Here is a 23,423-nt window from a genome sequence, read left to right on the forward strand (position 1 = left end):
GCAGAAGCATCTAATTTCAGGAAAGCTTCTAAAAAAAGCACAACTTGTTTAAAGCAACAGATTTTGTAATGTATTTATATAGTTAAAATGACTTTATCGTGGTATATTTTAGGTAGTTTTTTATTTTACTTTTTCTAATAGCCTTGCAGAACAAGTTTTAAACCTTCCACACCAAAACAACCTGACAGAAATCTTGTCAATACAATCTTTGTCTGCCGGGTAGGATTTGAATGGTGCTAAAAGTCAGCATGATCATTTTACAGCAACAATTTAACATAGCCTTTTTATTGCCAGTTGAGGGAAGGCACAACATTGCATGCCTGAACCTGTGAGGAAAGTTGTAGTTGGTTACAGATCTGTTCAAACGCTCAGCATTTGCCTCTGAGGTTTTCCATGGGCATGCCTGGCAAGCAAAGCAGGAGCTTGGATTCCCGGAGGAGTAATCCCTGTTGCTGGACGGTTTGTCAGTCTTGTGCTGTAATGGAGGGAGGGGGCTGCTGGTGCGCACCACCCCTTGGTTACTGGTTACTGCCTGCTAGCTTGGAATGGTATTTGCTCCTCTCTCGTAGGAGAAACACAGATTTCCCTCAGCACCAAGTCTTACCTTAATTCTGGTCACTGTTGTCTCCTGGCCGACAGGCGCTGGAGCAGGTGAGGAAACAAGCGCTCTCCTCACTTCGTGCACGTAGAGACAGACGTTTGGTCGCGGAAGGAGTTAACTGCAGAAATGTTTTGCGCAGAGGGAGGCCCGTAACGTAAGCAAGTTTTAGTAATCACAGGGATATGTAACTCTGCCATTAGGAATGAAAAATAAAGACCTCTGCAGTGAGATCTGCATACAACTGGTGGGGTCGTGTCAGTAAAGCAGTCCCCTGGGTAGCAAAGCACCACATCTCTGAAGGAGACCTGTTGTAATAATTCCCGTCCATCAGCGTACAGGTACATGGTCACGGTACAATCGCTGCCATTTAGTGAGTGTTGGAGTTTCAGAGTTTTAAAAGGGAAATAGCGATGGGACGGCAGGAGCGCTGATGTCCTTCGTGTCCTCTGGGCCGTGTCTCCATTCTGGGCAGCCTGCGGTTCCCGTGGCTGCCATGGTTCCTGAGAAAGCTCGGCTCGGGCAGCTCTTTGTCCCAGCCGGCGTAGCTGTGCCCGCTGGCCAGCAGCGTGCTGTGGGAGAGGCTGTCACAGTAGCCACAGGCCACGCTGCCCTCGGCCAGCGCCGTGCAGCTGGGGCGTGCTCCTGGGCCCAGCTCTCGCAGGGGCTCGGGGCCACGCAAAGCGCTGCTCCCCGGGGAAGGTGGCGGGAGCACACTGCCGGCCGTTCCTGGGTAATAGCCACCCCCGTGCCGGGGACCGGGGGCACGTGCACCTCTTCCCTGACCTGATTCAAGTCCTGGCACACTTGGGCAGCCTGTGCTCAGGCAGGCTCCTAAGTTGCAAGTCCAGAAAGTACCAGAGCCCTTGCTTACCTTGAAGCACGTACCTCGGCGTGCAGAGGTCCGCCTATCAAAAGCTAAGCACATGTTTAAGTGCTTTCCTGAGAGATTTGGCTTAGTGCATCCAGCTCTTCGGCATCAGCAGGGTTTATTTAAGTGCCCAACAAAAGCAGTACGTGCGGTCGAAGAGCGGGGGCTCTCGCAGGGCGCAACCGCAGCAGGGTGTTCCCGTTGCGGGGTGGGGTCGGGGGGCAGAGTCCTGTGTGGTCAGTGAGCAGAGGGCTGTGATGAGAGCCCATAACGAACGTGCCCTGGGTTAAGATAAGGGAAGTGACTTTTAGAAGACTTTGTTAAAGTTTTATAAACTGTTCACTGGGAGTCAGCTGCTGATGCTATTTAGGAAAGTAGATTTTCCCTCATGGATTTTTGCCTTGAGGTGCTCTATTGCTTTCCTGTGTGCCTCTGTAGAAGGCAGTAGCCCACGTTAGTAGCTCTCCTGTGCAAACAGGACCTGATGCTGAGCTTCCTGAAGTTAAAAGCAAGGGTTTTAACTGAGCTGGAAAGGCTTTGGATCAAGCCTGAGCCCGGGCAGTCTGCTGATGGGGTTGTGCAGTGTACTTTCCCACAGCCTGCAGGCAGGCGTCCAGCGGGTCTGTTAACAGCATGCACCAGCGGCAGGGTGCCCCTCTCGCCTTGCGTTCTCAGCAGCTCCTGCCAGTGCAAAAAGGAGAGCTGGGCAGTTCCTCTGCCTGCCATATGCTAGTTAATTCATTGGGCATTCGCATTTCTGAAGCGTGCACAGGGCTTGGGTGGGGTCTTTTGACTCTGAGGATCCAGTTTGCTTTTGGACGAGACGGAAAAAGAATTTTGCATGGCAAACTTTGAGCTAAGATGCCACAGCAGTAGTTCTCTCCCATGTCCCAGCTTCGTGCAACTGCATCTGTAGGCATAAAGACGGTGAAGTATGAAGGGCCACGTTCAGGACCCTCTGATGCTGTTGACTACTCTTGAGCCAGCGCTTGCAATTAAGTTGAAAGTCATGTTAACAAAAACATGCTTTTACATGGTGACTTTGAGTCCTGGTACAACTTGTGTGTAAATAGGATTGATAGGTCTTGGCAGGACTATGGTAATGAAAGACAGTTTGCAGGACCTGGTCCTGTATCAGCATCCGTGTCACTTCTTGACTTCACTTTGTCGAGGCCAGCCTTTGTTGAGGAAGGGGTAATTTTCTGTGGGATGGCTAAGTCGGATGCCACGCTGTGGCTACAGGAGCCAAGTGCAGTCCCTAGCAGAAGGCAAACCTCCTTCCTGGCTGTTACAGCCTTAGAATTTCATCTTGTAACTTTCTCAGCAAATGCTAAACTAAAGAGAACTAAGCTGTCCAGTAAGGGAATGAGGCTGGGGGAAGGCAAGGGAGAAGATAAACCCTGCAGTACTGTAGTTTGCCATCATTTGAATGAAGAGGGCTTGAGTTTTCCTCATGCTATCTGCAAATACAGGTTGCACCCTCCCGTCCCGCGATCAAGGGCGCAGGTGTGCAGGCAGATGTGCTCCGGCTGCAGCTGTGCCAGGTGAGGAGGTGCTGACCCTTCCCCACCCTCTGCAGCAAACACCCTTGTCTCTTTGCTGAAGCTTACCGCTGGCTGGCAGAGCTGCTTGTACGGTCGCGCGCTGATCGGTGTCAGAACAAGGGGAGCTTGTTCAGGCAGTTCAGTGGACGGTTACTTCTAGGAGCACAGCTGTTTTGGGAGGGCACGCCTCTCTGGGACCTAAGCTGCTGCGTGTAGGAGGACCTCTGATAGAGCTGAGATATGCAGGCCCTGTATAAATGTTGGGATGTGCCATGGAATCTTTTTCAAAAGCAGACATCCCTGTACACCCAACAGCCACCTGCTTGTTTCCTTAAGATTTTATCTTGCTCCTTGTGTTGCAAGGATTTAGGATTTTGCTTCTACTTTCTATCTCATAAGCTGAATCCCTCTGGCTTTGAAGGGTGACCCGCGTCCTCCTTAACGCAGAATTCATGCACTGGGCTAGCAGAAACAGGATGTAGTTTTTGATTCCGTAAACTGATGGGAGAAGATGCAAGGAGATCTTCGCTTGGCACACCGATCTCAAACAACCCGACTCCAAAACGGCGTAAGCCTACTGTCTGCCTCTAAAATGCCCCAAACCATCGAAATAAGCAGTCGTCACACAGTACGTGGGAAGATGTTTCATAGGATGTCTTTTCAAAGATTCCTCAAAGGGAAATTTGCATGTATGAGGATACTTTATGTCTTAAGAGGCCTCAAAATGAATGAAACGGATACAACCCTGCTCAGTTCCGGTTATGCAAAGACACTCATTATACAATAAACATAATTGATCCTAAGTGATTATAGGTCCGACCTCGGCCTTTTACGCTTTATGAAGCCAGACTGTACTATACTAGTTTTGCTGAGGGACTCAGTCCATGTAATTCATTGGCAGATTTTTGGCATTATTTTTTTAAAATGTATGAACGTAGATCTCCATTGAAGCAACATATATATACTTTACCTAGTATGTCCACTGTTGTTAAAATGAAGCCCTGTGGTAACCAGCTGCCATCTGCGTAGGAATAAAGCCCTATCATGGCAACTGCTAAGATGCTAAGTGTATCAGTATTTAAGATAGTCTTACACACAGCTATTTATAAATGCAAGAGATGGTCGCTAGTTTTTATTTGTTTCCACATTGTATTAGCAAGGTATTGTGAATGCTGCATGGCACTTGCATATCTATAATATAGCAGGTCAAAAGCTTAAACAGCTTATCTTTGTACATTCAGTAACATTTCTAATTGTAATTATTGTTAGTCATTTGAAATTCCAGTTGCATTTTCTGAACATAAAGACAGCTTTGAAAAAGAAAAAAGAGCATGTGTGGGACATTGAGGAGGTTGGGAGATTCTGCACTGAAGTATTTATTTATTTACTTATCATACACAAAGAGCTGAGCCCCTGGTTCAAGAAGACATTTCCCCACGCTGGCAGAAGATTTAGGAACCTAATTTCAGTCCCCACCTAAAGCTAAGGCCGGGTTTTCCTGAACCAGGGACCAAGCAGACTAAGCCGTTACAAGCATGGTACCATCCTCTTGAGTGGCCACAAAAAGTGGCGGGACCTTCTCAGATGCTTCTTGTAACTTACATTAGTGGAGACGCTGAGGAACGCCGAGAGACCCAGAGATGCTTCTGCAGTGCTCACCTCCTGATCTGTAAGAGTAGGAACATACAAATAGCAAATACTCGTTGCACTCTACTGTTTGTAATATCACTGTCACAAGGTACCATTTGCGATAAATAAAATTCACAGTTCATAAGATACCAACAAGTAGATTTTTTTTATTTTTTAGGGTTTTTTATTTTTTAGTAATCTTCTTTTAGTAAGGAAGTAATCTTCCTTTGCCTGGTTTTCCCCAGCTCCCTTCAACAGTAAATGGCTCTGGTTAAATGTGAAGATCTGTCTTGAAAACGGATGTCGTGCGCTAGCAAACGCTTGGGTGAAGCTGACGTTTATTGTCCCAGCTTTATGACAGGGTGGTTACCGTTTACAGCAGGCCAGGATCTCCACCCTGAAATCCTGCAGTACAAATGGTCGCACCGCGCGCAAATGCGATACTTCCCTATTTCCGCTGCGTCGCTTTGGTTTCAGGTAGGTCAGCAGATCTCCATTGTAGAAGAATGTATCGCGTCATTGCTGTCGGTGTGAATTACAGTAAGGCTTGTCATTGGGAAACACAGAGCAACGATGGAGTCATTTTACAGACAATGTATTGGGGAGGAAAAGACTGGAAGCCTGTATTTCATCAGCTCTTAAAGACTTGGGGATTTTTCAGATTAGAAAAGAAAAAATTGGAAGACAAGGGCTGATTGCATAAAGTACTGCATCAGTCTTTCAGAAAGGTTTGTGCAATGTTCAAGATTTGCATAAAGTGAGCTTCTGCATTCTGTCAAGCACAGAGCTCAGCCGAGCGGTTCGTCCTAGATTCTTAGAAACCTTTTCTTTCAGTAGTTCTCACTGGTGACTCAAAACCCGAGTGTGACGTACATTTCTGTATCTCACGATTGTATTGTGAAGTGGCACGATGCTTAGGTCAAATGAGCAAGCACAGAACTTGAACTACAACAAGTTCTTGAAAGAAGCCAAAGCAAGATGTTTGTGGAATAACTTTGTTCTTAAGGATTTTTTTTAAATGGATGATGGAAGCAAAGGACACTAAGGTTGATGCTGTAATTATTCGGCACCTGTGGAGAGCAAGTGCAAATGAGAGTGATATGGCATCACAAAAAGCTGGTTGCTGTGTAATTAGGACGCGGGCAAGTTTTGCAGGGGTCGCATTTACGCGGAGGTCTGCCTGAATACGATTTGATCTCTGCAACTCTCGCCCTCCTGATGAAAGGTATTTCTTCCCCAGTGAGAAGTGCTGCATCCCTTTATCAGGGAGAGGGGGAGAGGTATGCCAAAAACAATGTCTCCGACTCAGTCCTTATCCTAGCTTGACAACTATGCGTTCTGTCTGTTCCCTAAATGGTTGCATAAACATGCTAGTAGCCGTCGGCATACCTGAGAGATGAGCTGGTATGTAGTGGACTTTGCCGTGCATTGAAGATCTAGGGACAAATTTTAGTTAATGTTCCCTTGAGGAATAGTTTGATTGGCTTCACCGTCTGTCCTTGTAAAGCTGAGAATCATCACTAGGCCCGTAATGCAGGCAGTATTTGTAAGAGACGACTAAAGGAATGATAGATTACGTTCATCCTCGCGTTGAATGTTTGTTTTCAAGACCGAAACCAAACTAGGAAGATGTTTGTTTGGGGATCTGGGGAGGCGGTTTGCTGTCTGTCGAAGTGCTGTGCCATCTGAAACCTCTTGGTAAGGTTTAGCAATGGTTCGGGTGTTCCCGTTGCTCGTGCCTCCGTCAGAGCTTCAGCCAGCGGGGACGGGCAGGAGGGCAGGACTGGTGCTCCTCTTCAGTCCGTGGTTCATCTGGCCGCGGACACGGGTGTGTGGCGAGCAGCCCCGCAGGGTGAAGTTCACTTCTGCCTACAACCCCGGCACAAGCGTGGCAATGGGAATTCATGCACTGGTAAATCAGGATTCCACTAGACCAAAAGGGTGAGCAGACAGACCCGTTAATCCTCAGGTATGTTGCACAAGTTCTGGGGGGCCCTGCCCTCCCCCACTCTTCCTCCTCCTCCCCCTCCTCCTCCCCTGGCTCATCTAGCTTTTTTTTGGACCAGGCTTTCATTAGCTCAGCACTTTTGATAGCTCCCATTTTTGCACTAAAACCACGGCTGAATTCTCAGCAGCGTTGGGCCTCTGCTCATCACTAAAGGGCAACGGGTGCTGTTGGGTGCAGACTCTCTTGAGAAAGTTCCCTTTGTTTTCTTTTCCTTGCAAGGGCCTTGCCCGCGCGTGCCCTGCGGTTGCGGTGGGTGCAGGTGTGTACCTGTAGGAGAGCGAGTCAGCTGGCGTCAGGACAGCTGCTTTCTCTGCACGTGGGGCCCACTTGTAGCCCCTTCCAGCCTTTTCCAGAGCCAAGCCCAAACGGCCGTATTTACGTGGTGCTGTCCCTGACCTAAGGAGCCCCGTCAGAGCCTGCACCCCGAGTCAGCTTTGCACCCCCAAGGCACGCGGGGAGAGCCCCGGTGCCAGCAGCTGCGGGGGGGTGCGTGTGTTTAAATCATCTCGTGGCCCAGCAGTCAGCTGTTCAAGGTCTGATAATTTCGTGGAGCTATTACGGAAAACTTGGGTTTGTCCCATTACTGAAGTCTTAGACCGCTGAATGCAGCCCCTACTCTGGCTTGTTCTGGAACAGACTGTGATGAAACCGTGCAGATGTCTTTGAATTGTGTGCGTGATGGGTTTTCTAGTTAATGGTGCAGTCGTGGCATCAGAGCCGCAGGAAGCACAGCAATAAAAGTGAGCGATACAAGCACCTTTTGTTTGATTTGGGATCAAACGACGCTGTCTGGGTTCCTTTTCACTGAGTGGGAAGATTCTGTGATGCTTCTAACCGTAAGGAAGAAAACATAGGTGGAACTGAGTGCAAATGCACATATAATGTATGTTCATTTATAGCCAGCCAGAAAACAAAATAATCAGTGGTTTCTAGTAATACAATTCTACTCAAAATAGCTTTTCATTAAGTCAGCTTAGAAGTGTTAAAATGGTGGAGCCACAGACAAAACATTTGTTACCTTTTGAAATGAGTTACAATGGTTTTGTCATACTTGTACAAGTATTATAAGGTCAGTCTTTCTGTATGTTTGTTTTACAACTTGTTGTAGAATAGTCTTCTATGCATAGCTGTTCCACTTGCCTGTGTAAGTTACAAATTTAACAGAAATGAAAGCATGCATTTTTCTCTGTTTGCTGGTAACCTATGAAATTAGAAACTTGTATTTCTGTGTTTTTAATGTGTTATACTATAAACAAAATTCACAGCACTATTGTCTATGGAATATCAAAAAGTTTTATTAGAATGAATTACTTTAAATGTTTTGTCATTTGATTTAATAATGTGTCAGACATCTACACTAAGACAATATAATGTTTATCAATAAAAATATCCTCTCTTTGTACTAACTTAACACTTCAGGGTGTGCTTGGACGTAGGAGTAGAGCACCCCTGTGGGTCACAATCCCAATGATTTATTCATTTTTGGCATAATTCTGAGAATACTTTGTACCACTCGTTTGACCTGGGCATTGAATTAGGGAGTGAAGGAAGAAGAAAGAGTTTTTATACTTTGTATTTCCTCCGCCACTTAATGTGCATTGCTGTACAGGCCTGAGCACCACAGTAACGCACGTAGAAATCGTCTGGCTCGTGTGGCCTGTACGTGTCGGAGTCCACGCAGGAACAAACACTGAGGGAGTTCTGTTTGCTATCGTATAATGAGTCAAATTCTGCTCTGTTACAGCAATCCAGATCTGAAATGGCTGCACTGAAGGTAGTTACTGTCTTCCAGGCAGAGGGTAGTGGAGTTGATTGTCACTCTTGCAGCTGGAAGGGCTCTGTGCCTGTGACCGTTCAGCCAGGGGCAGCCGTGGTTGTAAGAGCCAGTCCTCCCTCTGAAGTTATTCCTGCAGTAATATGTTCAGTAATGCTTGGAATAATAATGAGGAGGAGGTGCTATTAGAACGGTTCTGATGCAGCCCGTTTCCATTGCAGAAAGCTGCAGAATGCCTGTGGCGAGGTCTTGCCAGAAGGCACGCTTCTGGAGCAGTGAAATCCTTGTGCTGCCTTTACGCTCTGCACCAGCTGAGCAGAGACTGCAGCTCCCCGAAGTCTGAGCCTGCCTTGGTGACGGGACTCTCCTTGCTTCCACCTCATCGCATGGGAAGGTTGGGACGCTTCAGCTGACCTCCCCGCCCATTATCCTTTCTCTGAAAGAAGGGCTCGAGATCCTTGAATGAGAAGGCATGTCATTGGGACTGGCTACCCCACCTAAAATACCTTTGCTTACGTCTTTGTAACAGCCACTGCCAAAATGGTATCTTTCTTCTGAAGTACCCTCCGTGTCCCCGAGAAGCAGCGGCATGCTTTGGGCAGAGGAGGTCGGTTATTTACGCATCCGCAGCTATTTCCAGGTGCGGGAGAGTCACGCGGTGCAGAAAGGCACACGTGCTGATCCCGTGTCTCTGTCCGTGAGCACAGAGATGAGGTGCAGCCTTTGACGTTAATGCAGAAAATCTTTCATCGGTGCAAGCCCAGCCGTCGTCTTGAAAATATTTTCCATTGGTTCGATTGTTTGCTTTCCAGCTCTGTGTGCTGGCAACCCAAAAGGTACGTTGGGATCCATACAGATGCTGCGTCTCTGTAGAGACTTCCCCATGACTAGTTTTCTGGTTCAAAGGTAATCTTGCTTTTCGTCACAATTTGGAGCTGTTCCAGTTGGCGGCTGGACTCTGAAGATACTCTCACTCCTTACCCCCTGCCAAGGTGATATGCCAAATATGCCTCTCTCTTGATTCAGCCTTGTGATTACTTCACTTCAGAAAAATTTTGTGTAACTTACAGCCTGGAAAGTTAGAAATTGGTTTCCAGAGGCCAGGGGAAGTAATTGAATTTCTAGGCACTTTCATTAAAGTTAGGAAAATCAGAGTGTTAAGGCAAGCCATGATTGCTTTTGCTGGAGGAATTACTGAAGAGTGTATATTTCATATTCATGTATTCACTTCTGCTTTTTTAGAAGCTGTTGCTGTGTCGTCTTTGCAGTTATTCTTCAGCCATCACAAACCCTGCCTAAGCAAAGACGTGAATTTGTAGTGCAGAACCAAAAATGAAACATCAGAGCAGAAGTGCAAAGTGGTGAACAGAAAGCTACCCCTCTTCTCCCACCTGGCCATCTTTATCCATCATAAAGATGCAAAACTAGGGTACAAATCCTACTTATTTTCCCTTTGCAGGTCACTTCTAGCTTGCTTTACCGAGGCCCAACTGTGTCTTTGCCTCCCCGAAAGCTATTTGCTTTGAAATACCCCTTCCAGAGATGAGAGGTCTTTTCGCTGTAAGTTGCAGGTAACAGCATCCCTCCGGGCTCTGCCCAATTGGTTTTGACCTGTTTATTCCATCCTTTGCTGCTCGAACAAAACTGCCTCTGCCTGTGTTCTCAGCAGAATGTCCTCTGATGGATAACTCTGAAGTCTTCAGTCATGCCCAAATCATGTTTGCAAGGGGACAGATTAATGAATGTCTCTGCTGCTGAGGGAAATGTCTTGTCGTCTTTGTTTTAATCTTTGAAATAACATCTAAAAAAAACCCCAAACCCTGAGATGCAGGTTTTGTGGCGGATCTTTCCTTCCCTTTATATCACAAGACAAATTATACGCTATGTACATCCACAATACGTACCCCAACCTGCACCGGAGCATCAGAGTAATTTTCCTTCCAAAATGTCATTCTTAAAGCCAAGGAAGATCCGACACCACGCCCTGCTCCCTAAGCCCACCTTTACCTGCCACAGCGCAGCTGACGGTCCCGCTGTACAGCCCACGTCAGCGCTGTGGTCCGCAGCATCTGAGGAACCAGGACTGTTCTCTCACGCCTGAGGAATTCAAGCACTTGCCTGCCTTTGTGCTAATCTAGTGAAAGAGGCAGAGCATGGAGACAAGCCTCCACCCCAAACGCTTTTTAGCCTCTTGGTGCTGCAGCCTTCCAGGACACAGGCAACAGGAAGAGCATGTGCTTGCAGAGCAGGGCACGCCACCACTGCTTGGCGTCCCAAAGAAGCGCAATGCCCCTTGAGTTGCGAGGAGCTGTGGACAGAGCCACCTCTTAAGAGAAGCGATGGGGTTGCGCATCCCAGAAAGGCCGAGGCATTGCCATCCCGCGCTCCGCCGCAGCCCTGGGGCTTTGGCTGCAGGCATCTCCCAGCTCAGTGGGCTGGCTAGCGAGGCTTCCCACCCGAGGCTTCTCCCCGTCCTTGCCTGGGGTGCCTAGACACGTTAAGCACGCTCTGGAGAATGAGTCCTTAATGGTTAGGGCTTTCAGTGCCAAAATGCTTTTTAGGCAGCCTTCAGGTTGCTGGGGGGCTGCTCAGCTCCTTGAAACTGCAACTCCTGAGCCTCGGCGCTGGCAGGTGGATGCATACAGGTATTCCCAGCACACTGTGCTTTCTAGAAAGCTCCTGAAGCAGAGGCGACATATGGCTGTGGCTCTGAAAGGGAAGTATGCAGCCACAGGACTGGGGGCAAGCTGCAGGTATGCTGATTTTGTGTGTATTTTTGCTGCCTGCTGCAATGTAATCAGCCCTCTTAGCGTAGCTGAGCATCTGCCCGCTTCCCCTCCAGCTGCCGTAAGTGGGCTGCAGCGAGCGCTCGGGGAGAAGGAGGCTCATCTTCAGCCTCTGACGGCCGGGAACAAATGGTGCTCTCAACCGGTGTGAGCCCTCTTCACAGTGCCGAGCAAATCACTAGAGAAGAGTAGCGCAGAATACACAAAAACAATTAAATGCCACAGCCTGGAGAGAGCAGGTGCAATGAAACCACTTCAAACCAGAGCAGTTGCTTACTGCAACTGCTCGCACAAGAAGATTTTACAAGTGAGCCTTTAAAGAGTGAATGGGGGGGGAAGGGGCATAATTAATGTATCAGCTGCGGTGGAAATGTCTCAAACAAGTAACATTAAAAAGAGAACTCTGCTATTATCTCTGTGTGTGAACTTAAATCAACACTTGTCCTGCCTAAAATTCTTTTGTGCTGACTGCAGTGAGAGCTTGGATTTCAGCAGTATGTTTTCGAATGTTGCAGAGCAATGCCATCTAGGGCACAGAGACTTACAAATACCTACAGGAATGCTATCCGTCCTTCGTGACAGAGCTTGCTGGATTGATTATTAATAACTGGTTCATCACATACGCATTAGGCCTGTTGGGATCTCCTCATTTTCAATATATGCTTCCAGTTTTCCAGAGTATGCTCTGTGTCACATATTAATGAATAGTTTTGTCTCAACTGGAAAATGAGTTTCTGTATATACCGTATTTTCTCTGTAAATCCACTTGATAGCTTTCATCTGTGCAGCACTGCAGGGATTATCAATGGTCTCTCTAATCTTCCACTACTCAAGGACTCCACCATGGCTGTGATTAGAGCAGCGATACACTTAGACAGCAGATTAAAATATTAAACCTAACAGGCCGGATCTTGGCATCCTTATTCAAAAAGCTACTTACTCTGTTACTGAGATCCTCCCGTTCAAACCAAGCTGCCTGTAGAATATGGGTCTGCGTTAACTGGAAATGTCTCCTAGCCCAGTTGCAGCTCTGTCCTCGCTCCTGGCTGTCGCAGCTCTCTCCAGGCTGAAGATTAAGCGCTAAATATAAGTAGGTAGCAATCTACTGGGCTCAGTGGAGGTCTATGCAGTAGCTACTTACGAACCTGGACTCACGTGTCTCACATTTTAGGTCCTATCTTGTCCTCTTGCTTCCTACCATTTGACTTCATAATGCTTGGCCTTTCTAAGGAATGGTAACAATATTTAGTGGCACTGTAGACCAATATTGTTTATCTCTGTAATGGGTTTTCTTGTTCTGCATACACAAATTTGCTCCCCGCTGGAGAAGAGCAAGGGCTTTAACTCTCAAATCAATCTCGGGAGATACTTCAGACTCCAAGGCTGCACACCAGCTTCTGGACCAGCCAGCTTTTGCCCACTTCTGTGGGCGTTATGCTCAGAGCTGATCGTCCTCAGGTTATTGGCCTTGTATGACTTGGCTGTTTTTACAAGCAGCTCCAAACTGAAGGCAAAATACTTGACTATAACGTGAGAGCACGTTGGGAAATGTTAATACTTCCACGAATAAAGACAAGAGCTTTTAACATAGCTACAGGCATTTTTTCTCCTCCCCTTGAATAATGGCAGTCTTGTTGCTATCCCAGCAAAAGGCGGACCTGATTCTCCTCCAGGTTTGTAGTGGTCTGGTTTGGCTGCCAAGAGATAATAAAGCAAATGCCTGCTGCCGCCTTAGAAGGGCATTGCCTATGGGCACAAAAATGCACATACGCGCAGGCGTAGTGATGCAGTGGAAGTCTTGGGAAGCAATGGGCAGATGTTAACAGTATTAAGAAGCAGAAATTACAGTAGTAATTACGTTTTGGTTGGGTCTAAACAGTGCACTGTTAAAACATGCTGAAGTGACAAATAATTAGTTGATCACAGTTCTCCCTAGTGATCTGTTTTCCCATAAATTGGTATGCTGTATGTCACTTCTCACTGTAACTGGAGATTTGAAGCACAGTTGACTTTGTTTAGCAAACAATTTTATGGCCAGGCTACAAACACTGTCTTTTTTCCCGTTTTTTTCTTCTTCAGTAGTGTTGTAAAGATGAAAGGATGACTCACAATCATTACTTTCCTGCAAGTTAAGACAGTTGCGGGAGGAGGACTGGAAACGCCAGCCTGTGTTTTTTGGAAGATGATGAGAGCATGTTCTCATTTGCCAGTACCACAACCACCATAATAAAGGCAGAGGCTGGTTTACTCAGTAGCTGGAACGTCCGAGCACTTTAAAACCGATGTCCAAGCTTGAATCAACTCAAGTCGCTGTGCTTCAGCGGTGGGTCTGAGGCAGCATCAGCGATTCAGAATTCAGGTGGAGCGAGGAAGCGATGACCCAAATACAGGTCCTACCACCCCCTCCCTCTTCCCCACACGGTATCACATAAAAAAGATCCGCATTCAGTGGTGGGATCAGAATATGGCTCTGATTCTTCCCAAGTTCCTGAGGATTATTCACACTAGTGTCTGGTAGTCATTGTCTCCCTGGACAGAGATCTCATCACTACTCTCATGTCACTTTGGCTCGGGCTGTAGAGGAAAGAATAGCTTTTGGCACGCTGGCAGCTGGAATGAGCTTTCATTGGCAGCTGGAGGCTCGTTATTGCGCCTTCCCTTCTTGCTCCCTGATCTGATGAGGCTGCTGGTGAGGAGACGGGATCAGGTGCCGTGACCCTCGCATCGTCCTTACACGGTGTTCAGAGAGGGCAGGACGTGCGGGGTGCCCCTGGGTTGCCCTTGGCCTGCACTCTGCAGGGGCTTTCCGAGAAACGTGGGGTTCTGGGCCACACGCTCTCTGAGGGCTGGGATGTCAAAGTGCTCCCACGTCCCTGTAGGGATATACATTTTATTTGAACACTGTTTTCAAAAAAATACTCTAAATTAAGGAGAGGGAAGGCAAAAAGTAAGTGCGACTGAGCTGGAAATGCAGTTGTGCAGCATTCCACTTACTCGTTTCCTGGCTGTCAGGAAGATGCATGAAGACTAGCCGCTGTCTGATCTCTCGTCAGAACCCCACGATGGAAATCCGTCTTGATGTGTGGGAGTGTTGAAAAGCTGTTGGCCAGATCTCCCTTCATGGGACAAGGCTGAGAGGGTTGAACTTAAGAGCACAGCACCATGAAATAATAAAAGAGTAATTTCTTCCCATGGATGTAGTGACTAACAATCATAAACAACTTGATTCCAGTCCTTTGCTATTAACCTTAAAGAAGGAAAAAAAATGAAGAAGCAAAAAGAGCGGCTCTGCGATGAGTACAGAAAGTAGAAGGCACGCATTTTCTCCTTCCATATTGGAGAAGCAGAAGTGACCTGAGGCTTTTTTCATAGCATTTGTCCAGCCTGATTTTTACCCTGTTTGTGTAGCCTTTAGTTCAATAAATACAAGAGCGCTGTGTACTTTAATAAATGCCTGCTAATGCCCTGCAGTTAATGGGATGACCAGTAAAAAGAGTTACTTGTTCAGAACCGTGCAGGCAGAGCTGGGAAGGGAACTGAAATCTCTTGAAAACCAGGTTAATCCACAAGACGTGTCTCTTTGGAGAAACATTCTCCAATATCATTGTCAAGCTTTTCACTGAGAACAAGCAGGTGGCAATCAAACGTGACATGGGTGACTACGCGAGGCTCATCCGAGTACCGAGCCAAGTGTTTAAACAATAAGAACTTTATCAAACTACGGTAATGAGGATGTGAAGCAAAGTGCAGTACTGGGGAACTACTGCATTGCCTCAGAAGGGAGAACTGACAAGCAAGACATAAGTCCCAGTTTTGAAGCTATTTCTTTGCCTGACGTTGGTGTCTGTGCTCGTGGAAATGGCAAGAGGCAGCCATCAGCCAGAAGGCAAAGGATTCAACCTTCAGCCTTCTCAAAATCCACCCTCAGGGATTAAGTCACATCCCTTTGCCTGCTCCATTCTTTCAAACGGTGGCTCGCTCTGTGCGGCGATTCAAACAGTGCCAGACAGCAACACGATTAACGGCTTTCTCATTTGCAGGGTGTCAGCGTCTCGTCTCACCGGTGTCAGGCCCCAGCAACTTAATGGTCAGCTCTCTTCTATTCTCGTATTGCTCAGCCCAGGCTGTCTGAAAGGACCAGGATCACCGTCCTATCCAGATGCAGGGAACAGCCTCGCCTACGGCGACGTTAGGCGTTTGCCTCGTTCACACTGAGCAGTGTAACGTGGCCAGGAGGTTCCTCGCGAAGGGGAAGTTATTTTTTCAGGGGGAGAGGAGGCAGGATGGCTCTGCCACATGTACCAGGCAGGCATGGGTCAGCAGTAGAGCAAGCGATGCTCACAGAGAGCCAGCCTGAACAGCACCAGCAAGGCTATGTTGGAAAGGCTGCTTTTGGGGAATCCCCAGAGGTGGGAAGGCGCAAGCGTGGATTGCCCTGCCCTGGGATCCAGCTGCACATCTGCACCAGCTCTGCCTCGCAGCCCTGGGGACCCGGAGCTCCCAGCTGCCTGGGACTTCTCGTGGCACTCTCCTTCCACTCAGCTTTTTGAGGTTCATGGTATCTCTCTTGGGGCTTTTGACTGTGTGAAGTTTTGGAGTATATGGCTTACAGGGTCAGGATAGCTGTCTCCCTCGGCACTAGTGAGGCCTGAACTAGGAAGTACTGTGGCACCGAAATTTTGATGAAGATGGAATATCCTCTGGATCTGGAAAATGAAGAGGTGGAGCAAGGAGAGGTTCTGCCTCACTGTACACGGCAGGTCATGCCTGAGCCCAGAACAACTCAGGATCCCAATACCAGCCTTGGTATTCTACAGCTTGCAGAAAAACTAGTTGGCTCAGTTCTGTGGGTTTTGTTCACTCGTTGGTTTGTAGGTTTGTTTGGTGGGTTTTTTTCTTTCTATGTGTGTAAGTTTATATGTCCCCTCCGCTCACTGTATGAAAAAGTCATTAGAAAAACTAAACAAAACAACTAGGTCTGTTTTGCTCTTAAGCAGTTTTTGCTGCGCCTCCTTCACGCAGTTTGATTCTCGTCTCCCTCCTCCTTTGTTATAAAACACAGCTGAGTGCCAACGTTGCTTTGCAAATCAGAACAAGAAATCCGACTTACAGCCCACAGCGTAATACCCACAATACTGCCAAGGGATAAGATTTTGAATGCACTGAAGTAATCGCTGTCACGTGCTATAAACTGAAACACGCATCGTGTTTTAAGGTGAGAAGAGATCACTCTGAAGTTATCAGTGGACACGACCAGGCTCTGGAGGGCTGGGGTGGATGCATCTCCACGGCTGGGAGACTGCACAGGTCTTCCTGCGGTGCAGCAGCAACGTGATCAGCGCACAGGAGATAGATCCCAGTGACTCATCTGCCTTTCCTGTAAAAAAGTGCCGCAGTTTCTCTTCTCCCTCCTGCAGAGCTCGCGGCGATGTGGCAGGCTTCTAGGATAGGAGCCAGTGGAAGAGGAAAGTCACTTGACGCAGGAATCTTGCCTACCATGAGAGAAGCTAGCTGAAGGAATTAATAGTTGCTGCTCCTTGCTGCAGTTGCCAGGGTGTGACAACAGATAAGCAAGTCCGTTTCCTGTCCCCTCAGTATCTACTCAAGACGCGGGAGATGCCGGTAGCACTGTTTTCCTCTGTACGTGCGATGGCAATAAGAAACAGGTGGTTTGAGTTTTAGAGCTAAAGTACATACTGCCCAGGCCCAGACAGAGCCAAATTACATGGGAAAGCTTTCCTCACCTCACCTCTATATAACAGAGTGGAGCAGCAGCTTGGGGAAGGCTAAGTGCCATTTCTTGTCCAGACTGGTCAGGTCCTCTAGGGCATCCCACCAATGCTTAAAGCCTTCTGCCTACACGTTGGTCTCTGCCCCACACCCATATGAGGGCAAAAATAGCCCAGCCCTTCGGGGCTTGGAAAAAATCTGCTTTTCTGCAGGCTTACTGTATGTACAGAAAATCACACCAAGCCCATGCGCACAGCTGGATTGAGGGTGGTCTCAGTCAGGGATAAATAAGAAACACAAGCCATGAAACTTTGCCCAGTATCTCAGGTGCTTGAAAGGCTGTACGTGGCAACGTCTTTTCCAGTAACTTTCCTCCAGGCCTCGGAGCTCAGTTCTGCTCCAGTTTGGCAGGGCTGGCCACGTCCTAACCTGCCTCTCATTTACTGCCTCTTGTTTGCTCTTGTTTTCCTCTGTGGCTGACAGGCACCTTGCTGAACTGCTCCCAAATGCTTTTGGGGGCGGTGGTGTCTCCCCCCTCTCCGTAAGGGCAGCCGAGGGCTCTGACAGCTATGCCAAGCCAGGCACTGCAAAACTGGACCTTAGTACCATCTACTAGGCTATCTAAATAAACGCCAGCAGCTTCCAGAGGTAGCAGGACTGAGAAGTCAGTCACAGTATCCCCTGCGATAAACGCTTTTCAGTGTCGAAGTTCTGTGGTATGCGTGGCAGACGGAGCAGAAAGGTTTCAGTGACCCTTGAGACAGCTTGCAGAACTCACCGCTGCTTTCATAACCGGCAAGCAGGATTACTTCAGCTGCCTCCAGCTCATGCCAGAAAAGTTTCGCACCTCTCTGTCAAAAGGCAGCTATAGACGACGTGAAAGCTGCAGCAACAGAAGCTGCTCAGGTGCATTAAGCCATTGCATCCGTGAGCCAACCAGGTCTCTTATGCCTGAAGATTAGCGGACACTTTCACGGAACCCGTGGATTAATGTAAATGTCACCACTTTGTAAATAAGACAGCATTGCTTTGTCCTACTTCCTCAAAGCTAGGTGGGCACCCACCTTTCCTTTTAAGGGTCTGAATTTTGGAGTTACTATACCCCCTTTAAGTAGATTTTTCCACCGCTGCCTTTGAGTATGTTCCTAATCACGCTTGACGTGCCAGCTGCTGTCTTCAGTGCGGTTGCTAGCATTTTTAATGGGTACTCTATTTACAGAGAAAGCAGCTGCCAGACTGGAAGGAAAATCTTGCTCTCATTCTTTTGTTCTTGAAATAACTTACACTGAAATAAATCTAATAAACTTGTGAAACACTGAGTGTTAGGATCCTGGAGTGAACTGTGGAGCGTGCACATCCTAACGGCACCGATGCTGTAATTTACCTTCTCCAGTTCGTTAGCTGCAGTCAGTGAGAAGAGTACACCGGACGAGCCCTCCAGCTGGCAAAACAGAAAGGCGATGAGCAGAACGCGCCTTCCCCCAGAACGGAACCGGCCACGGCCAGAGCGGGGGCTGGCGCGGCCTCTGCCTCTGCCAGCGCCCGCTGCCCGGGCCGGGGGCGGCGGGGCCGCTCGGCGCAGCGGCAGCGGCAGCGCAGGGCGGGCTGCCCGGGGGCGAGCCCGGCCCTCAGAGGAGCGGCCGAGGCACGGCCGCGCCCGGGCTCCGGGAGTGCCTCTGGAGCGAGCCCTGGCTCTCCGTCCCCGGGGCGCCCCGGGCGCCGCTACCGGCTCTTCCCGCTGCGCCCGGCGGGCGGCCAGGAGGGAGCAGTGGCCGGAGGGCAGGCCGGGGGGTCGCTCGGCGCCGGGGGCTCCCTCTGCCCCGCTCCGTCCCCGCCCCGCCCCGCCGCGCAGCACCGCCTCCCGGCCCCCCGCGGCGCGGCCCGGCCCGACCCGGCCCGGCGGAGGCTCGCGTCGCTCGGCCGGCCCTGCGCGCCCCGGACCCGGCGGCTGCAAAGGGAGGGCCGGGAGCTGAGCGGGAGGCAGCGCATGGCGCAGGCGCCTGGCCCCAGGGGGCAGCCGGCTCCGGGGTGAGGAGAGGAGAGAAGAGGGGAGGGGAGAAGCGAGGAGAAGGAGAGGAGAAGGAGAGGAGAAGGAGAAGGAGAGGGAGAGGGAGAGGGAGAGGGAGAGGAGAGGCGGCCCGAGCCGAGCCGAGCGGCGCGGCGGGCACAAAGCCGCGGCCCCTCCCCGTGCCTCGGCCGGGGGCGGCTCCCCCCAGCGCTGCCCGTTGCTGGCCGGCGGCGCGAGGTAAGGGGCGGGTGAGGCGCGGGAGTCGGGCGGCTGCGGGGGTCGCGGCCCGGCGGAGGGGCGGCGGGCGCGGGCGGGCGGGGCGGTGCTGCGCTGCGCTGTGCGGGGCGAGCGGGGGCGCGCCCCGCGCGGGGCCGGGGCCGGGCGGGGGGGGCCCGCGGGGCCGGGGCTGCGGCGGCCGTTGGAAACCGCCTCCCCGAGAGCGCGCCGCGGGAGCGGGCGGGCCGGGGGACGCGGGGGCCGCGGCGGTGCCGGGCGCGGGCGGAGCCCCGGCGGCCGCCGGTGCCGCGGGGTGCTGGGAAGCATCGCCCTCTGCCCCGCCGGGACGCAGGTGAGGAGCCAGGCTGCAGCCGGTGCCGCCTTCCTCGGCCCCTTCCCCGGCTGGGCTGCCTTCTCCTCCTGCGGCGGCCGCGGCCAAGGGAAGGCCGGGTCGGGCCCGTCTCCCCGCGGCAGTTCCCGGGGGACGTGCGGCGGGGCCCGCGCACCCCGGGCTGGTGCTCCGCCGCTCGGCGCCAGGCCTCTGCGCCGGGGCTCGGGGCCGCCGCCTGCCTGCCTGGCCGGGGCCCAGCCTCACCGAGCAGCCGGCCTCGGCTCTTCCCGGCCGTGTAGCTCGGTCATAGGGGCTGGGAGGGAGAGGCTTCGTGCGCGTTTGCAGCGCGGTGCTAACCCGCTTGGGCCTGCAGGCGGTTGGGCAGGACGCGCTGTAAACAGCAGTTTGGCCAGGCTTACCGAAGAGTTCGCAGTCTGGGCACCTGCATCCCCTCTCTGACTGGAATGGTGGTTCCTGGGGCCCAAAAGACAGGGATACAACGTATGTCTTGCCCGTTCCTGCTCTTAAATGTTTCCTTGTAAGTATTATGGTAAAAGCTTATTTTAAATCACACAGGTCTGGCTTGATAGATGTAGGATAGCAGAAGGTACGCTTTCCTCTGTTAGCTTGATTCCTTTGTCTCCTCATCCTTCCAAGCTACTCAGCTCTCGTTTGTTTCATTTACTGATTTTCTAAAGCGTAACTCTTAAGCCCTTGTAAGTAAGGAACCCCTTTATGTGCCTTTGCCAGCACAGCTGTGTTGATGCGGATGGAGCGAAGCATGATTTCCACCTGGTATTCCTGCGTGGGCAAAAGCCCCTGGGGGTGAACAGGACAGTGCTTGTGCAGCGCCCTTTCCCCGTTGGCACAGAGCTTGTGGGGAGCAGCCGGGGGACTGGTCAAGCGGCCGGCTTGCGTTTGCAGGAGTGCATGTTTGCCCAGGCGTAGGCTGGGAGGCTGGTGAGGCAGAGCTTGGAAGGGCTCTCCCGCTCCACAGCACCTCCGTCTTCAATTCAGCTACGTCTGCCCTGACTGTGAGTAATTCGGTGTTTTGCTGGGGTAAAATATGCCAGTAGAGCTGTGGAACCGAGCTCTTACCTTTCCTCAGGCCAGATCTATGTTAAGTTTTGTTAGTTGTGGATCTGTTTAGCTCTAAAAATATTTAATTGTTAATAGTGGACTTGGGACCTGAATACTTAATTCGATGAGCAGGAAGATTATGGTAAATAGAGTTGCCTGTTAATCACACAGCCCTGCAAGGAAATTGTGCTGTGATTCTGAAGACATTTATATGGAACAGTCCCCTGTGTTTTACCATACGTAATCCTAGGATGCATTTAATTTCATTGAGAGGGTTTGTATTCAATCCATTGCCTCATTCTTTGTGTTAATTAAAAACATAAACTAAGTAATAATTACCAAGCATATCAGCAATATTGACTCTTCTGAAAGTGGTGATGGAACAGCTGCGTGGAACAAGATTCCTGTTTCTTGCTAGGAATGCACTCCCCAAATGGGTTTTGAGGCTGACTTTTTTCTTCAAGGGATTTCTGTAGGTTTCAGTCTGTTTATATTTGGTAAACTTGTAAATGTTTGGATTTTTTGTTTGGTTTTGCCCCTCTCCAGGTTTGGGATCAGGCAGTACTGTTGGAAATGAGCTTCCAGGGTAAGGTGTCCCTGGTAGGTCAGTCTGTCAGGACTCGGTTGTGCCTAGCTGTAATGTGGGTTTCCTCTCTGGCTAAGGCTTTAAAAGGACAGCTAGCTTAAATCTTTGTGCTGAGAAATTGATCTTGCTAAGCTTCAGGATTTCGAGGTTGCTTGAAAAACTTCTGGTGCCTTGAGAAACTTTTGTGCTGAACAGGGTGCAAACCCAGGAATGCACACTCTGCTATTCAGAGCACAGGTGGCCCAGCTGTGGGGTTTGGTTTTGTGTGTGTTTGGGTTTTTCTTTTTTCCCCCCCGGAAGTTCAAATTCTCTTGCGTCAGGGCTATGCCACATGAGTGGTACGAGGCTGTGCTGGCCAGGGGTCTGCTGGCAGCCCGTGCTCCTGGCGCGGCTGGATAAGGTGTGTCGGGGGCTCTTGTGGCTGACTCTGGCGGATTGCTCTATCACCTTCTTGCACTCACAGCCAACTTGGTGTCCCTCGCCCCGGCTCTGAGGCCCCACTGGGAGGGGTGGTCATGGTCTCTGTGTGAAACTCTGCTCGGCGTCCCCCTCCCTAGCTCGCTGAAGCATGTGGTGTGTGATCAGCTGTGTGAGGGTTTTGGTGCGTGGCTAACAGGACCAGGAAAGGTGGCTCCTGTTGCTCTCAAGTATGTCTAATGTGGAAGATGACTAGCTCTCTTACTTAAGGCTCGGGGGCATTTTTGGGTTGTTTCTAAAGATAGATCAAGCTTAGTAGTTAATAAGGCACTGAATGAATAGTATGGTGACTGATTTTTTCACAAGGGAGCTACTGCTTTAAAAAAAAAAAAGTAGAACAGCGCTGTCAATATAGCGGTTAAAGAGCTTCTGTTATCTACTAGAATAACGTAGCTGTCGTATCATAGTGATAAGTAATCACTCCTCACCTCCCATCAGCAGGAGGGAACTGACAGAGTACTGTATGAAGCAGATATGGTCTCAGTCCTTTTCTTAACGCACGTTACCAAACCGCAGTCGCAGCTTATTAGCCCTGTAGGATCACTGAGGGGCTCTGGATCAGGAGCTGAAAGGGGCTCAACAGCAAAATCGTAGTCTTACCTTCCAGACGTAGTGACTCCAAGCACAGAGTGGAGCAACATACAGAAAACTGGTTCTGTGGTCACGTGTATTGCAGGCTCCCTGATGGTGTGGGACTTGCCTGTGGCTCTAAATACTTGGCATACCATACAGATCTTGAAAATAAGAGGTTTGCATACCTCTAATCTGTAATTGGAGATTTATCGAGATGTGTCTCACAAAAAACCCCCTCTAAAATTCCTCGCTTAAGAGTTGCTTGGGGAGAATGCTAAGCAGAGTCAAGTGTTGCCAGTTAAACCTTTTATTGTTGAAGTCACTTATCATTCAATTGGTAGTGTGTATCGGGAGAGGGGACGGAAGTGTAACTAAGTATTTGGCACCCTGTGTTAAACTGAGTCGTTGTGTAACAAAACACAGAGGTGATGTAGTAGGAATTGGATGGATATGAGGCTCTAATTTCAGTGTTTACAACACTGAAAATGAATTATTCCTGACACATCAAAAGCTACAGCAAGACACTTCATGCAATACAGTTATCCCATATCTTCTTACGGAGCACATTACTGAGAGCTGGAAAGGATGTCACGTCCGCTTCTTAGCATTTATGGTGCTTATGACCTAGAGTAGGACTACTCATAGTCATTAGTTTTATCTGGTATTCTGTTACCTGTAGTTACCCAATTGTAAGGCACGCTGGTTCAGCCTGCCATACTCGTTCAGGAGTCGGAGCTTTTGCAGTTCGAGCAGGACAAGGAGAAAGGGCTGGCAGGGACGTGGAATTTTCTTTGTCTCTCTCAGCTGCTGTGAGCTGCAACACGGTTTGTTTGTGGAAGGGTGGCTGCTACCGCTTCGCATTCTTGGCTGTAGAGTCTGAAGTACTTATGTGGTCTGATCCTGCTTTTGGTCTGGGCCCCATGTGATACTTACCTGGCAGGGGAGACATTCTGTTCTGTAACCCAGCCTGTTTTAATTCGGCTTAGAGGGCCTCTTGTAGATGGACCAAAACAAACACACGCAGTCTTTCCTCTGCCTCTTGTTCTGCAACGCTGCTGCAGAAATGAAAGGTGATGAAGGACCTACCAGGCATCGTAGTGAGTCTCGGTCCGTGGCTGCCTCCACACTGGACCTCCTGCCCTGAAAAGCACCCGCTCTCCCCGCTGATGAGGTGGCTGGCAAGACGGAGACAAAGGTTCGTGCGGTGTGGAA

The 23,423-nt window shown here is 49.8% G+C and overlaps 1 protein-coding gene across 14 annotated transcripts in view; it reads left to right on the top strand.

The window, feature by feature from the left end:
- RIN2 (Ras and Rab interactor 2) overlaps positions 1-23,423 on the top strand; it is a 123,147-nt gene that overhangs the window by 19,580 nt on the left and 80,144 nt on the right. Inside the window, exons 1-2 of one of the 14 annotated variants that reach the window (XM_072857667.1) lie at positions 18,630-18,968; positions 19,869-19,996. The exons of 2 other annotated variants lie outside the window; for them this stretch is intronic. In XM_072857667.1, coding sequence (XP_072713768.1) covers positions 18,928-18,968; positions 19,869-19,996 — 169 coding nt within the window. In that variant the 5' untranslated portion in view covers positions 18,630-18,927. Of the gene's footprint in view, positions 1-18,629; positions 18,969-19,001; positions 19,021-19,050; positions 19,186-19,371; positions 19,517-19,868; positions 20,034-23,423 lie in introns of those variants that run through there. 11 more of the 14 variants (XM_072857656.1, XM_072857671.1, XM_072857673.1 and 8 more) reach the window with 11 other exon arrangements.

Source organism: Ciconia boyciana, chromosome 3, assembly GCF_034638445.1.
Source record: "Ciconia boyciana chromosome 3, ASM3463844v1, whole genome shotgun sequence".
Lineage (NCBI taxonomy): Eukaryota > Metazoa > Chordata > Aves > Ciconiiformes > Ciconiidae > Ciconia > Ciconia boyciana.